At 36.0% G+C, this 15,455-nt stretch overlaps 1 protein-coding gene across 1 annotated transcript; it reads right to left on the bottom strand.

Annotated features, from left to right (window-relative positions):
• Positions 1-10,701: 10,701 nt before the first annotated feature.
• Positions 10,702-14,103, bottom strand: LOC131074483 (laccase-12-like). Its single transcript, XM_058011103.2, has 6 exons — positions 13,986-14,103; positions 13,622-13,773; positions 13,303-13,547; positions 12,140-12,268; positions 11,011-11,952; positions 10,702-10,907 (listed from the first exon to the last, which is right to left on the bottom strand). Exons 1-6 carry the CDS (start codon positions 14,088-14,090, stop codon positions 10,777-10,779), a joined length of 1,704 nt encoding a protein of 567 aa, XP_057867086.2. The 5' UTR covers positions 14,091-14,103; the 3' UTR covers positions 10,702-10,776.
• Positions 14,104-15,455: the final 1,352 nt, after the last annotated feature.

Raw genomic sequence — 15,455 nt, 5'->3', positions numbered from 1 at the left:
ACCTTTGTATAAAAGGTTGGTTCAATTCGACTCCTACTGAATCCTCTACTATTCAAGTATTAATCAATCTTGGTATACCATACTCTCAGAGCTTGTTTCAATCCGTATAATACCTTATTTAACTTGTAGACCTTATCTTCTTGTCCTTCAATTTCATGGAGGTTGTTTCACATAAACCTCTTCTTCCAAATATCCATTTAAAAATGCAGATTTTACGTTCATCTGGTACATTTTCCATTTATTTTGTGTCACAGTAGCCAACACCGTTCTCACCATGTCAAGTCTGGCAACAGGTGCAAAGGTTTCATTATAATCAATGTTGGGATGTTGACTGAACCCTTGAGCTACAAGTCTTGCTTTGTGTTTCTCAACCTTACCTTCAACATTTAACTTGGTCTTATAAATCCATTTAACACCTATACTATTTTTACCTTCAGGTAAATCTACAAGATTCCAAGTGGCATTCCTCTCTATGGCATCAATCTATTCATCCAAAGTTTTTACCCAAACTTCTTCTTTAACAACTTCTTCAAAATTTACAGGATCATATGCAATCAATACAAAATTTGAAACTTGATCTATTTCATCATTTGGCTCATATAATTCTCTTAAGCTTCTAGTCTTCTGACCTTTAATTCTATTCCTTAATGTAGCTAAAGTGGGATTTGATTCGTTACTAACCTCTAATTCTGTTGTTTGTTTTCCACCATAACTCGATGGTTTACCACGCTCTTTAGTTCTAGGAGTTCTAAGTTGTGATGAGCTAACTCCTAGAGATTGTCTTCTTGGAGTACTCACTGGAGGTATATGTGCCTATGGAACCAACTGTCCGTCTTGTATGCCTAACTCATTTCCACCATCATCTCCATGAGATAATATAGCTTCCTCAACAACGGATTTATCTATGCTTCCATCCCAAGCCTCATTTTCCATGAACTCAACATCTCTGTTGATAATATACTTCTTGGTGATGGGATTATAGAGTCTATGTGACTTAGACTCCTCAATGTATCCAATAAAAATACACTTCTCACTTTTGTCATCTAGCTACCTTCTCACCTCTTGAGGTACATGTGCATAAGCCACACACTAAAAAATCCTCAAATGAGATACCCTGCAACTCCTACCACTCCAAGCTTCTTGGGGAACATGGTACTTCACACTCTTAGTCAAACTCCTATTTAAGATATAAACTGAACAAATAATTGTTGCTCCCCAATATTCATTTGATAAATGCTTCTCTTTTAGCATACTCCAAGTCATGTTATAATGGTTCGGTTCTTCTTTTCGGCTACTCCATTTTGTTAAAGTAAAACGAGTAGTAAATTATCTCTTGATTCCACAATCTTGGTAAAATGCCATGAAATCATTTAGCATATACTCGTCTCCTCTATCAGATCTTAAAACTTTAATATATTTGCCACTCTCCTTTTCAACCATAGCTTTAAACTTTTTGAATATATCAAAGGTTATAGACTTCTGCTTCTGAAGATAAACCCAAGTTCTCTGACTATAATCATCTATAAAAGTTAAAAAGTAAATATTATCAGCCAATGATGGTGTTTGCATTGGTCCACACAAATCAGTGTGCATAATCTCCAATGGGGATTTTGCTCTGTATGAAACTCTAGAAACAAATTTCTCTTTGTGATGCTTTGCAAGTATACAACTTTCACATGAGCTTGTTGGTTGTTGAATACTGGGCAACCCTTTCACCATCTACTTCTTCTGCAACTAATCTAGACCACCAAAGTGTAAATGGCCATACCTTAAGTGCCATAACCAGGATTCATCTGAACTCTTAATGTTATAAGCATTCAAAGAGTTAGATAATTCATTTCTTATAGTAAGTGGAAACATCCTATTCTTACTCATCTCTACTTTTGCAATCAGTTGTTTACTTGGATACTTATCAATGATAGTACATACATTGTTCTTAAAGGAAACTCTATACCTTTTCTTTATCAGTTGCCCAATGCTCAATAGATTACATTTTAAACTAGGCACATAATACACATCACCAATGGTTCTCCTTTCACCATTCTTGGTATACACAACAACCACTCCTTTACCATTAACACTCGCCTTATTATCATTATCAAGCTTCACCTCAGAGTGAATATTAGAGTCTAGACTAGTAAACAACTCTTTATTTCCAGTCATATGATTGTTTGCTCCACTATCCAAAAACCAAATATCATTTGAACTTTCTTGAGTCACATTACAAGTAAAAAACACGGGTTTTTAATTATCTTCAGATTCCTCTGTGATGTGTGCAGACTGCTTGCCAAGATCAGCTTGCTTCTTCCAACACTTGTTAGCAAAATGACCATACTTTTTACAATAATAGCATTGAACTTTTGATTTATCAAACCTCTAGTTTCCTTGTTGCCAATTTCTATTGTTACTCCCCCTCAAGTTAGAAGGGTTCCTTTGAGATTTATCTTCAGATTCTGAATCTATTCTAGTGTCTCTTTGATTAGTAAGTTTTCCTCCTCTTCCATTATTACTAGACCTTCCTCTACCTCTGCCTCTACCTCTAGTAAATTGCAGCTGAGTTTTGAAGGTATTCTCCAATGGATTATCATCATATCTAGTCAACCTAGACTCATGTGCAATAAGAGAGCCGGTTAATTCATCAATTTGCATTTGACTGATGTCTTTAAACTCTTCTATGGGCACAACTATGACTTCAAATTTATTTGACAAACATCTGACAACTTTCTCAATCACTCTATTATCGGAGATGTCATCTCCATATTGTCTCAACCGATTAACAATATTCATGACTTGAGTCATAAAGCTATCCATGATCTCACGGTCCTTCATTTTCAGGTTCTCAAAATCTCTCCTCAAGTTCTTTAACTTGACATTATTCACCTTGGACACACTATTCACCTTGGACACACCCTGGTAACAAGTTTTAAGAGTGTCCCGAGCTTTCTTTGAAGACTTTGCACTAGAAACCTTTGGAAATATGGTGTCATCTAAGCCTTGCTAAATAAGGCCAAGAGCTTTATTATCTTTCTTTCTGTTCTCCTTCAATAGATTTCGGTTAGCATTTGATAGGGGCAACTTTGCTGCCTGATCAATAGGTTCCGGATATCCATCACTGACAAATCCCCAAAGATAATGAGCTCGAAGTAATGTTCTCATTCTGATAGACTAAGAATCATAATTTTTCTCAGTCAAAATGGGAACCTGTGATTGAACCATAGTGTTTGTAGCCATCTTAGTTCAGATTTCAAATAGCTATAATATTCAGATGAAAGATAAAGACTCTTTACACAACAGTCAATCAACTCACTCACACTGTCTTTGAATCACTCACACTGAGTGTAGCTCTTCTTATGCTCCGATACCAATTTGTAGGAAGCAGCAGAAATACAGTAAAACAAAGTATAATGAAATAGAGAAAAGAATATAAGCTTAAACTAAATAGAGCATGTAATTGAACAAAGTATTTCAAATATTGTATGCTGCAACACACAAAACAACAATTGTATTAATGGATAATAACAAAATATAATTATTAAGCTCTTCTGAGTTCTCAGAAATCTCTGTGCTTTGTTCCCCTAAATAAAAAATTATCTCTGACTTGCACATTACAAATACATTTATAGCAAATGTTTCCTGCAGTAGTCGGTGAAGAGAGGTGGTTTGGAAACTTGCAATACATGGCAAGTTTAAGATAAGACAAAAACTCTATCAAATTTTTACCCAAGCACATTGATAAGCACAGATCAGGTTTTTTGCAGAACATGAAAAGATAAACATAAATATTATTGTATGTAAAAAATCTGATATTACGTCAGAGTAAAACAAGATAAGTCAAAAATCAGATACTATGCACAGCAGGACAAGATAAGCATAAATTATATTTCTACAAAGTTAGTCTACAAATGACGGTGAAGGGAGAAATTATTATTTAGTTCAACAAAACTTTCAGACTCACTGGGACCGTTCTTCACTAACCCCCATGTTACATGATCATCAAAGTGACAGTGTACGAACCAAATAGCTGCACAAATCGAACAATCCTTCAGTACTCTATATATATTTTCCAAATCCTTCAGTACTCTATATATATTTTCCAAATTTCAATTTCAAGCCATATATAATATCTAGAATCATGATAGAATTGTCACTCTGTTCATTACCTGGATTGCTAGCTTTGAACCTGATAGCTATCCATCAATTGACAGGAGTTCCCATAGTATCTTGTTGCGGTGGATCAACCAGGTTGAAAGAGAGTGGATCTGTTACATTATTATAGTTACCAAAACCCTCTCCTTGGAAGATGCATTGGATGATTGTCTTCTTGGAAGATGCTGGTTCCCTAGAACACAATATGAACTGTGGCATTATATTCAATCACTTTCACACTCATTCCAGAATTGGCGCCCATAGAGTTTAGGGTAAACCACCACTATAATTATACACAACAAGTGGGTGTGAAGGAAAGTCGATGGTAAATACTCCATTAACACCGAAGTGATAAGCTTTCAGGATGGGAAATTCTGGCACCACAAAGGATACATTGTTCATATTGGATGTCACTCTGGTATTGTTAGGGCTGCTATAGGTAGTGCTGGTGGCACAAGGAAGTAAATTGAGTCCTCCGGTTATGATGCTACTGTCACCTATGGTTTGGGGTGAAAGGAAACCAGGTAGTGAAATATAGCTTCCTACATTGAACTATCAGGAGAGTGAATGCAAAAAAACAAAAATTCCACCCTTTAACAATTATAGATTCAGATGTACATCTAAATAAACATTAACAAATATTCAAAAGAAAATAAACTCATAACACAACATATACGTGGGAAAACTCTTTCGGGAAAAAACTCACACTCCAAACACTTAGCTCAATTGTATTAATCAATAACAACAATTACAATACAATCTCATAGCTCTACTCTTCAGGAGTCTTCACACTATTACAAGATTTAGGAATAATTTTGGTAGCATAACGATGTCTCTCAAAATATTCAAGCTCTCATAAATAATAAGCCAAGGCATCACATATTTATAGAGCTCAACACAAAGTAGTAGGTTGTCATGGTTTCCAAAACCAACTTCAACACTAAAGAGGTAAGTTGTGTTAAAATAACATAATTACCATTTCCATGACACGTTACGCATAGCAACTTTCCAAAGCACTAACACCTATATCACCCAATACGGTCATCTTGCCAAATGCAATGCATGTTCAACATAATAACTCCCATAACTAAGAATAGGCGCTTTCCTTACCTCACACCACTTGTTAAAAGTGAACTCCACCTTAAATATTAGCTACTCAAATACAACTGCAATCCATAATAGAAAACACACGCCAAGACTCTTTAGTCAACATAGGAAATTGCCATTTCAATTTCCACTTCAAATTGGAAATATATGACAACACCTTCCCAAAATGTAGAAGCTTCCAAGTGGATACCAATTTCCCAAGAACATGATTATGTCAGATCTCATGACTGCCTTGTAGGATGCCACCTCACCAAGAGGACCCAAAAGTGAATGGCAATTTAAGAAATTAAAAAAATGGAATAAATCAATAATTAAATAACCAATGTTAGGACTCAAAGGTTGAGACACCTTATCCCAACATTCTCCCACTTGTCGAAGACCTATCAAGAGTCTACATCATAATCTGCTCAGGTCCCAAGGCTCATCGAATTGACACACCATCTGAACTTCTCAGTGTTCATTGGCTTTGTCAATGCATATGCAACATTCGGTAAAGTATAAACCTTCTCCAACTTCACCTTTCCATCTTCTACCACATCACAGTCAAAATGAAATTGTACATCAATATGCTTTGTTCTGGCATGGAAAGTGGGATTCTTTGCCGAGAAAATGACTCTAGTTGTCATAATATATAGCGATATGTCTTGCATCAAATCTAATATCAAAACACAAACTCTTAAGCCAAATGATTTCCTTACAAGAATGAGTAGCTACCATGTAAACTGCTTCTGTTGTGGACAAAGCAACTACAGTTTGTTGCTTACTCATCCAACTGATAGCACCACCAAACATCGTGAAAACATATTCACTGGTGAATCTCCTATTGTCAAATGTCACCTGCCCAATCTAAATCCACAAACCCATGAATACAAACTAAATGTCGAGGTCCAAAAGGATAACCATGAAAACATTGGGAATACTCAGAAGTACCGTGCAAATATCTAAACACTCTCTTCACTACATCCCAATTTACTCATCCAGGATTAGACATAAACCAACTTAGGACTCCCACTTCTTGGGCAATGTTTGGCCTAGTACATACTATGGCATACATCAAACTTCCTACAACACTTGCATACGGTACTTTGGTCATGTCGTCTATCTCAACAAGAGATTTTGGACAATCCTCAACTGATAACTTCATTCCTTACAAAACAAAAACTACCAAGGATTTGCAAGATGAATTGTTGAATCTCTCCAACATCGAGTTCACATACATTCTCTCATTTAATCAAAGCTTTCTAGTAGTTCTATTTCTTTTGATCTCCATCCCCAAGATATACCTCGCTACACGCAAATATTTCATATCAAACTATGTTGACAACTGAAACTTCAAATCTGAAATCATATTACCATTCCCCAAAAAAACAACATATCATCTACATATATGTAATAATGAGAATGCAACCATTTTCAGTTTTGAAATACACACAATGGTTAGATTTAAATCTTTGAAATCCCAAACTCAACACATAGGTGTCAAATTTTTGGTACCACATCCTAGGAGATTGCTTCAAACCATATAGATATTTTTCAACTTACATACCATATGTTCTTTACCTTCAACTACAAAATGCTCAGGTTGTGACATATTAATCTTTTCCTCCAAATCACCATGAAGGGAAGTTGTCTTCACATCTATTTTCTCAATTTTTAAATCATATGCTACCATCAGTGGTAACACAAAATGAATGGATGTCGGCTTTGCTATAGGAGAGAAAATCCCACCAAAGTCAATTCCCTCCTTCTGTGAATATCCCTTCGTGACCAACCTTGCCTTATTCTTTTCATAAGTTCCATCAAGACCTAATTTCTTCTTGAACACCCATTTACAACCAACAGATTTATGTCTATCAAGCAAAGGTACTAGATCCCAAGTATCATTTTTATTCAAAGAAGCCATCTCTTCTTCAATGGCTTTCTTCCATGAATCTGCATCATCCATACCCATAGCCTCTCTAACAATCCTAGGCTCATCATTGTTAGCAATCAAAGCAAAAACACAATTTGAATCCAACAACGAATAACTAAACCTTTCTGGTGAATAACCAAATCTATCTGGTTGTCGCCTATCACGCATATACCTCCTCAATTATTGAAGTTGAGGTTCTTCACCTTCTTCAAAATGCTCAGAGCTTCTAGAAAAACTCTCCTCATCATTAGGTCCATCAGGAGTGCGTAGTTCATCTCTCGCCAGAGTGGGTGGAATTTGAACTACCTCCTTCCTTTCCTCCTTTTTCTCTAGCTGCAATAATATAGTGGAAGGCTTCATCTCTTTGAAAAGTACACTTCTGCTATAGAGAAACTTCTTTTTAGCTATATCCCAAAGCTTGTACCCTTCACACCGACACCATAGCCAATGAAGATACATTTAATTGCCCTGTTTTCCAACTTAGAAGTCTTCTCACTAGGCACATGTGCATATGCCTCACAACCAAATACTTTGAGATGCCTTAATGAAGGATTTTTACCAGACCATGCCTCCATAGGTGTCTTATCAACAAGAGATGATGTAGGAGATCTATTAATTAGATAACATGTAGTGGCTACAACTTCAGCCCAAAAATTCTACTTAAGGCCAACACCACTCAACATACTCCTAGCCCTCTCCATCAACCTCTTGTTCATTCTCTCTACAACTCCATTTTGTTGAGGGGTGTATGGATTTGTCTTATATCTTTAAATCATGTGCTCTTTATAAAATTTATCAAACTCTGTAGAACAAATCTCACCACCATTGTTAGTTCTCAAACATTTAATCTTTCTATTAGTCTAATTTTCAACAAAAGATTTAAACTCCTTAAACTGACTAAAGACTTCAACATTACTCCTAAGGAAATAAACAAATGTCCTACTGTAATCATCTATGAAATATACAAAATGTACAGATTTTGATAACAAAGGAACATTTCTAGGACCAAACACATAAGCATGAATGTAGTCCAACACCCCAATTCAAACTTATGAGAACTTTTATAAAATTGCACACGCTTTTGTTTACCAAAGATACAATGTTCATAGAAATCTAACTTGAGATTGCAGTCTTCAAGGCCTTCTACAAGACTCTTAGATTTTAAGGTTTGGAGACCCTTCTCACCAATATGGCCAAGTCTCTAGTGCCATAACATTGTCTTCTTTACTAGAAGGTTCATTTCCAAAGAATGAGCACCCTAGGTACCCAAAAAGCACGACCACTAGAAATAGATGCAACAAATTTCTTCATTGCTTTATTTATCCAATGGTGAGGATGAATAATTTAAAGATTTTTCTTCTTTGACTTATCAAAAGAACTATTGCACTAAATAGTGCATGCATCTAGGTTGAACAAGGTTCCTATCCAAACTCCTTTAGCCAAAACCATAGCTCCTCTAGTCATCTTACATCCTCCACTCGAGAAGAAAACTTGCACACCCACATCATTCAATTTACTCACTGAAAGGAGGTTTCATGCCAATCTAGGGATATGCAACACACCATCAATTCTCTTCACTCTACCATTGGGGTGTTTAATTCGGAATCTTCCACGACCAACTATTTCTAGATAGGAATCATCACCGAGATACACCTTTCCACTATCAAATTCTTCATATTTTGAGAACCAATATCTATGTGACATCATGTGAAAAGATAACCTAGAGTTTATTAGCCACACATCTTCATATGCTTACATTGTCAAAGCTACAACCAATGCTTCACCAAAATAACCATTCTCCATCTCAATCCTTCCAGATGTGCTTGCCATCTTTTTCTACAATAAGATATCAAGAAAATCACTTCTACAAAACTCCCATTGAAACTTAGATTAGTACAAAAAACCCATCAGTACCTACAACTGAGATCAAAGGTGATCAGGCTCTGATACCAACTAAAAGGAAACCAGGTAGTGAAATACAACTTCCTACACCGAACTATTAGGAGAGTGAATGAAAAAAGATTTCCAAACTCTTTAACAATTACATATTCAGATGTACATCTAAATAAATATTAACAGATATTCAAAACAAAATAAACTTGTAACATAGCATATATGTGAGAAAACTCTTTCGGGAAAAAACCCACACTCCAAACACTCAGCTCAATTGTATTAATCAATAGCAACAACGGTTACAATAAATCTCTTAGCTATGCTCTTCAGGAGTCTTCACACTATAATAGGATTTAGAAATAATTTTGACAACATAACGATTTCTCTCAAAATCTTCAACCTCTCATAAATAATAAGACAAGACACCGCATATTTATAGAGCTCAACAAAAAGTAGTAGGCTATCATGGTTTCCAAAACCAACTTCAACATTGAAGAGGTAATTTGTGTCAAAATAACATAATTACCATTTACATGACACCTTATGCATATCAACTTTCCAAAGCACTAACACCTATCTCACCCAACATGGTCATCTTGCCAAATGCAATGCATGTTCAACATAGCAACTCCCATAACCAAGAATAGACGCTTTCCTTACCTCACAACACTTGTGAAAAGAAAAATATCTTCATCCACCCCAATGAATGATCCCCATTCTTCCACAATTCTTCTTAGGGCTTCGATAATCCAGTACTCCATAGGTAGATTTTTTTAATTTGATCCATGTAGAAAATTTCTTGATGATGTGCTTATTTGATCCATGTAGAAACTAAAACCCTTAAAAAAGTGGTTTTCCATACATAATTTTTAAGGTCTGATTCTTACACGACCATTGAAGGTATGAATGCTCAATGCACCATTCCGCAAGATGGTCAGCCGAACAACTTCCACCACAACATTTAACAAAGAATGCACAACTTTGCAGCTGAGCGCAAGTTAGCACAAGGACCTTGGATTTTGCGATGCAAGCTTTGCAAGGCTTATTCTTTCTTGACTCCCATCCAGATCCTTGTCGAATTTTGTATTTTGTTTTCTGCCCCTCCCAAGCCTAGAATTTATCTATTCTAGCTTGAAACATTTTTTATCATTAGCCCTAGCTCCCCAATGCCAATTACCCTTCCATCCTTTGATGCCAAATGTTACATTGTTGTTTGTTGCTTTGTTTTCTTGCCGAGGTCTTGTTTTCATGGACTTTTTCCTATCTATGTTGTCAACTTCGAGTGGAATCCTATTTGGTTTTGTGGCAAAGGAAGGAATGACTAAAAAACCCTATGATTGATTTCGCGGTATTTTTTGCCTTTCACATTTTCAGACTTCTTTGAAATTTCACTTATTTTTATCACCCGTTAAAGCTCCTTATGTTGGGCCATTATAAGATAGTAAATCACCATTGATTACCATAATTGTATTTTATAATCTTAAAAACTGCAAACAAAATATTCTCACTAGATAATAGATTTCAACTAAATAAAAGGATAGCCTTTATCCTTCTCTTTAATACCAAGCATCACTTACTAAATCGTAAGGATGGACCGATTCAACTCGGATATACAGAAGAAAAACAAAAGCATAATGTCCCAACACATCATCTCTAAAGAAAATCCATATACTATGGTGACCAACACCAGAAATAAATTTCTGATACTATAACTTTCTCTAGCATTCCGGGAGGTTATTAGGAGGTGCCTTCAAACTTTCGGACTCACTGGGACCGTTCTTCACTAGAAACACCATGCTCAGCCCCCAAGTTACATGATCATCAAAGTGACAATGTACGAACCAAACACCTGCAGAAATCCAACAATCATTCATTACTCCATTTCCCAGATTTCAATTTCAAACCATACATAATATCTAGAATCATAACAGGATTATCACTATGTTTATTACCTGGATTGTTAGCTTTGAATCTGATAGCACTCCATCCATTGACAGGAACCCCTACAGTATTTCGTTGAGGCGGATCGACCAGATTGAAAGAGCTCGGATCTGTTTCATTGTCATAATTAGCGAAACCCTCTCCTACCACATAAAAGTCATAACCATGAATATGCATTGGATGGTTGTCTGCTTGGAAGATATTCGTTGCCTGGAACACAATCTGAACTGTGGCATTATATTCAATCACTTTCATCCTTGTTCCAGAAATAGGAGCCCACAGAATTTTGTCTACATCGCCGTTATAATTATACTCAATGGGTGGATTGGAAAGAAAGTCGGTGGTATAGACATCTGATATGTTGAAGTAATAAGCTTGCAGAACGGCGATATCTGGCAGCACAAAAGATATATTGTTCATACTGGCACTCAATCTGGTATTGTTAGGGCCGCTACAGTTACCACTTGTTTCACAAGGAATTAAACCGAGTCCTACGGTTATCAGGCTACTGTCGTCTATGGTTTGGGGAACGTCCACCGGATGCTCCTGTGAAGCCAAGCTTCGCAAGGCTTGGCTAAAGTTGGTCACAGTTGCAGTGTCGTTGTATTCTGGAAGGTCTGGAAGGATTGGAGTGGCAGATGAACTAGAGCCCCTGTAGCTTAGAATGGCGGTTGTTGTGGTGTTATCAATATTTGCTAAAGATTGAGTGGTGTATAATTTGGCTGCCATATAGTATTTGGCTTTGGCCTGATTGGCTGTGAGAAGAACGTCTGCAGTCTGACCAGATGATAAAACCAGAATGTCTGTTGTATATGGCTTTGTGTAGGAGGCATCCACGGCTACCACTGTCACATTGTGTGACGCGATCTTGAAAAAGAGGTGATTATTGACTGCAGCATTGACGATGCGAAGAAGATAGGTTTTTCCTTTCCGTACAGAGAACTTTGTTGTTTCTGCATACAAAAAGTTTCAGTAAAGTCGATTGCAGTCTTGATTTTGATTAGTGAGAAACGGAATTGGGTTAGTTATATTCATGGTGCCCGTTTCTGGATTTAACTGCCTAGGATTATTTGTTTTTAATCGATTGAGTCTTACTAATGGGTTACCCATCCACTCAGAATCCAAAAGAAAAATTGGTACCTGAGCTTGAGCAGTTATAGAGGTCTACTGGCTGTCCATTTACAGTGAAAGCGTCTGAAACATTCGGTGCACCTCCACTCAGTTTCGCTTCCTCTTCGACTTCGATGGGATCACTGTTCCACCACTCCCCTGTTCAATTTGATTATTTAAGTCAATCGATTAGAGTCATTATGAATTCAAGGACAATCCAGTATGAACATACAAGAGAAAAGTCTAAAAGATGGAAAACTTTGAATCATAATCACATTTCCTATTCAAAATCACCTACGTTTTACAGATAATCAGTGCTAAGTACAGCTGAAAGCATTGTTATTTCAATTCTAAACTTGTAGTTAGCGTAACCTATATCAAGATTCCATTTGGTAAAATATTAAGCATACTTTTTAAAGAATAATAATAAAAAAAAAAATTTCAAAAGCAGTTATGCATCGTATAATCATAACATTCGGAAATGGAATGCATATGAGTTGGTATAAAGTAACCTACACTAATGATTCCATGAGCTATCGGAGTGATAGTATTGTAATATTAAGTTCAAATGGAAATTAGGTGTGGAGGGAATAAAGGTGTTTAGGTTTGAAAATGGTACAGGTCATTAATTTTTATGGTGTATAGATTTTTAAATTGTTTTCATATTAAAAAATAAGATGAAGAATATGTTAAAAAAATTCATTCAATTATAAATATTTTTTATTATGATTTTGTAGTAAATGGTGTTACTTTAGCACATTAAAAATAATTTTTTGGTTTAATATTTTTATAATATGATTAAGAGATTCATGTAAGCTAGATTGATGAATAAATATGATATCTTGTAAGGTTAATGCTATTAGATTTCCACAATTCATATTATATTTCTTGTAAAGCTTCTGGATTAGATTGTGTCCTACAAATTTTTAGCATCAATGTTTCCAATCACATTGCATGATTCATCATCAGGATGAGAAAGTGTTCCAAGGAGAGGAAAAATGCCAAGTTGCAGATCCATGATTCATATTCAGTATAGATCTGCAACTTGACATTTTTCATCTCCTTTGAACTCTTTCTCATCGTGATAATGAATCACGGAATGTAATTCGAAACTTTAAAAGAAATATCTTGTACACACAATCTAATCCAGAAACTTTAAAAGAAATATCTTGTAAGGTTCTACTTTCCATTACCTAACACTATAGGAAACTCTGCATGTGGGTGGGTAAACGGATAAGGGCTTCCCCTCTTTGGATAGATAACCATAGCTCCATGAACTGTTGCACGTAGCCATGACACATGGGCATGCCACCATAACGTTCCTTCCTGATCAATAATGGTGAAAGTGTACGTAAATTTCCCCCCTGATTGGATGGGGCACTGCGTAATATACCCAGGTCCATCAGCCCACGCGGTGCGAATCTGTCTCACTCCATGCCTGAAAAATCAAGTTCTTCGTTAAAGAGTTTTGAATCAGGAATGGAATTGACAGTCTACAAGAAATATATATACCAGTGGATGGTGGCGTTGTGCTTGGCTTTGTTATAAACTGTAACATTAAGTGTGTCCCCATTTCGGACATGCAGAGTTGGACCCGGAAGCTGTCCATTCACTGTGACTATGGTATAATTCTCACATAGCCGAGTAATATTTGTTTCTTCAAGCTGTGAAAATCAATAACAAATTTTGTTTCTTGCGTTAGAACTCCTAAATAGAAATATGGTTTGGATTGTACTTGTGTGTACAGCTCTCCCCTTGATTCTCCATATAATCAATGAATGAAAAACAGCATGTAAAAGGAATTATCAAATTCTTCAATAGATTATAATCAATTTTTAATTTATGGAAGAGCACAATCATATAAAAATCTACTCACAACGAATTTGTAGGTATGAAGGTTCGCCCATGCTAGAGAATCAAGTAAGACAATGCATGTAAACAGCACTACCATAAACGTCGCCGGGTGAAGGTTTGACATCATCTTAATCTGCAAACTCTTTCAATATGGAAAGCTCAAACTAAATTTTAACGTGTCAAGGCTGCTTGCTTGGGTGGTTTATATAGCACAAACGAAACAAAGTAGTGGAATGAAACAGCAAATGTTCCAACGCCGAACACGCAAAAAAAAAAATCGTGGTATTTTAATATGTTAATCACAGAAGATTCGTAATGTTGTGAATAATGTCTTAACATGTTACTTTCAATCATCTAACATTAGAAATCACATGGGTGGAAGCCATATTGCAATAATGTCGACTTTTTAATATTTTATAGTGTGATGGCGATTCCATGGCTAAGTGTAAACTTTTAGTTTTTTTTCAACATATAGTGGACCTTCATACTAATTATACTCTTGCACGAAAAGTTTTTCAGGTTTTAGTCATGCGAAATATTCAACAGCCAGTTCTTGTCCATGTCTAGTTTGTATTTTTCTGCAACTTGCTATTTTCAATTGTGGGCCAGAAAATTTAGGGGTCATCATTAGTAGGAGATATGTTTTCAAAGATGTGTTATTAGAATTCAATTATAAACTGTTCATCTCTGTGAACAATTATTATCATCAATCAGTAAATTTGACTGAAAAATGTTGGTAGAATTTAATTATCTCAGTTTATGAAGACAGATTTATTCAAAATTAGAAGTTAAATCTTAATTTAAGAGTCATGTATGTAAGTTTAAACAAGCAGACAAAAATATATAATGAACACAAAACAAAAGACATGAGACAACAAGATTTTCGTGGTTCACCAAAACTGGCTACATCCACCAGAAAGCAGGGAGAATCATTTATTAATCAATCTGCAATACATGATTGTACACATCTATATATATACATTCACATTCAGGTTTGAAATGAAGAGTCTGGAGAAGACGAATGGTCATGTGACCATTTGGCTTCATATTCCCAACAATCTTCCCCGTGAAGACCAACCAGTATAGCCATGCACAGTGACATCCCTGCTTCCACTCCTAATTCACATTACAACTAGATTGCAAGATTTAAGCTTTGCGAACTCTTGCTCACCACACTTCAGATTAATCTTCTCCATGCCAAGTCGGAGTCAACAATTTGCTGCAATTGAACCATCTCTTCAATATTCTGGCACCTCATTAATTTAAAAATGAACACTTCTGCTGTCCACTCTTCCCTCGCCAAGCACCCCAAATCTCCTTTGATCAGCTCCTCCAATTCCACTCCATTGGTCACTTTCTTCATTAACTGCAGTCGTTGCACTTGTTCACTATTTGTTGCCTTCTTGCAATCATATACCGTTCTTGCTTGCTGAAACTCTTGCGTCAGACTATCAGCACAGCATGCATAGCAAACACCCTTCTACACTTTGTT

This window comes from Cryptomeria japonica, chromosome 9 (assembly GCF_030272615.1).
Source record: "Cryptomeria japonica chromosome 9, Sugi_1.0, whole genome shotgun sequence".
Lineage (NCBI taxonomy): Eukaryota > Viridiplantae > Streptophyta > Pinopsida > Cupressales > Cupressaceae > Cryptomeria > Cryptomeria japonica.
The sequence above is the reverse complement of the archived record's forward strand: the minus strand, read 5'-3'. Positions and strand labels throughout refer to the sequence as shown.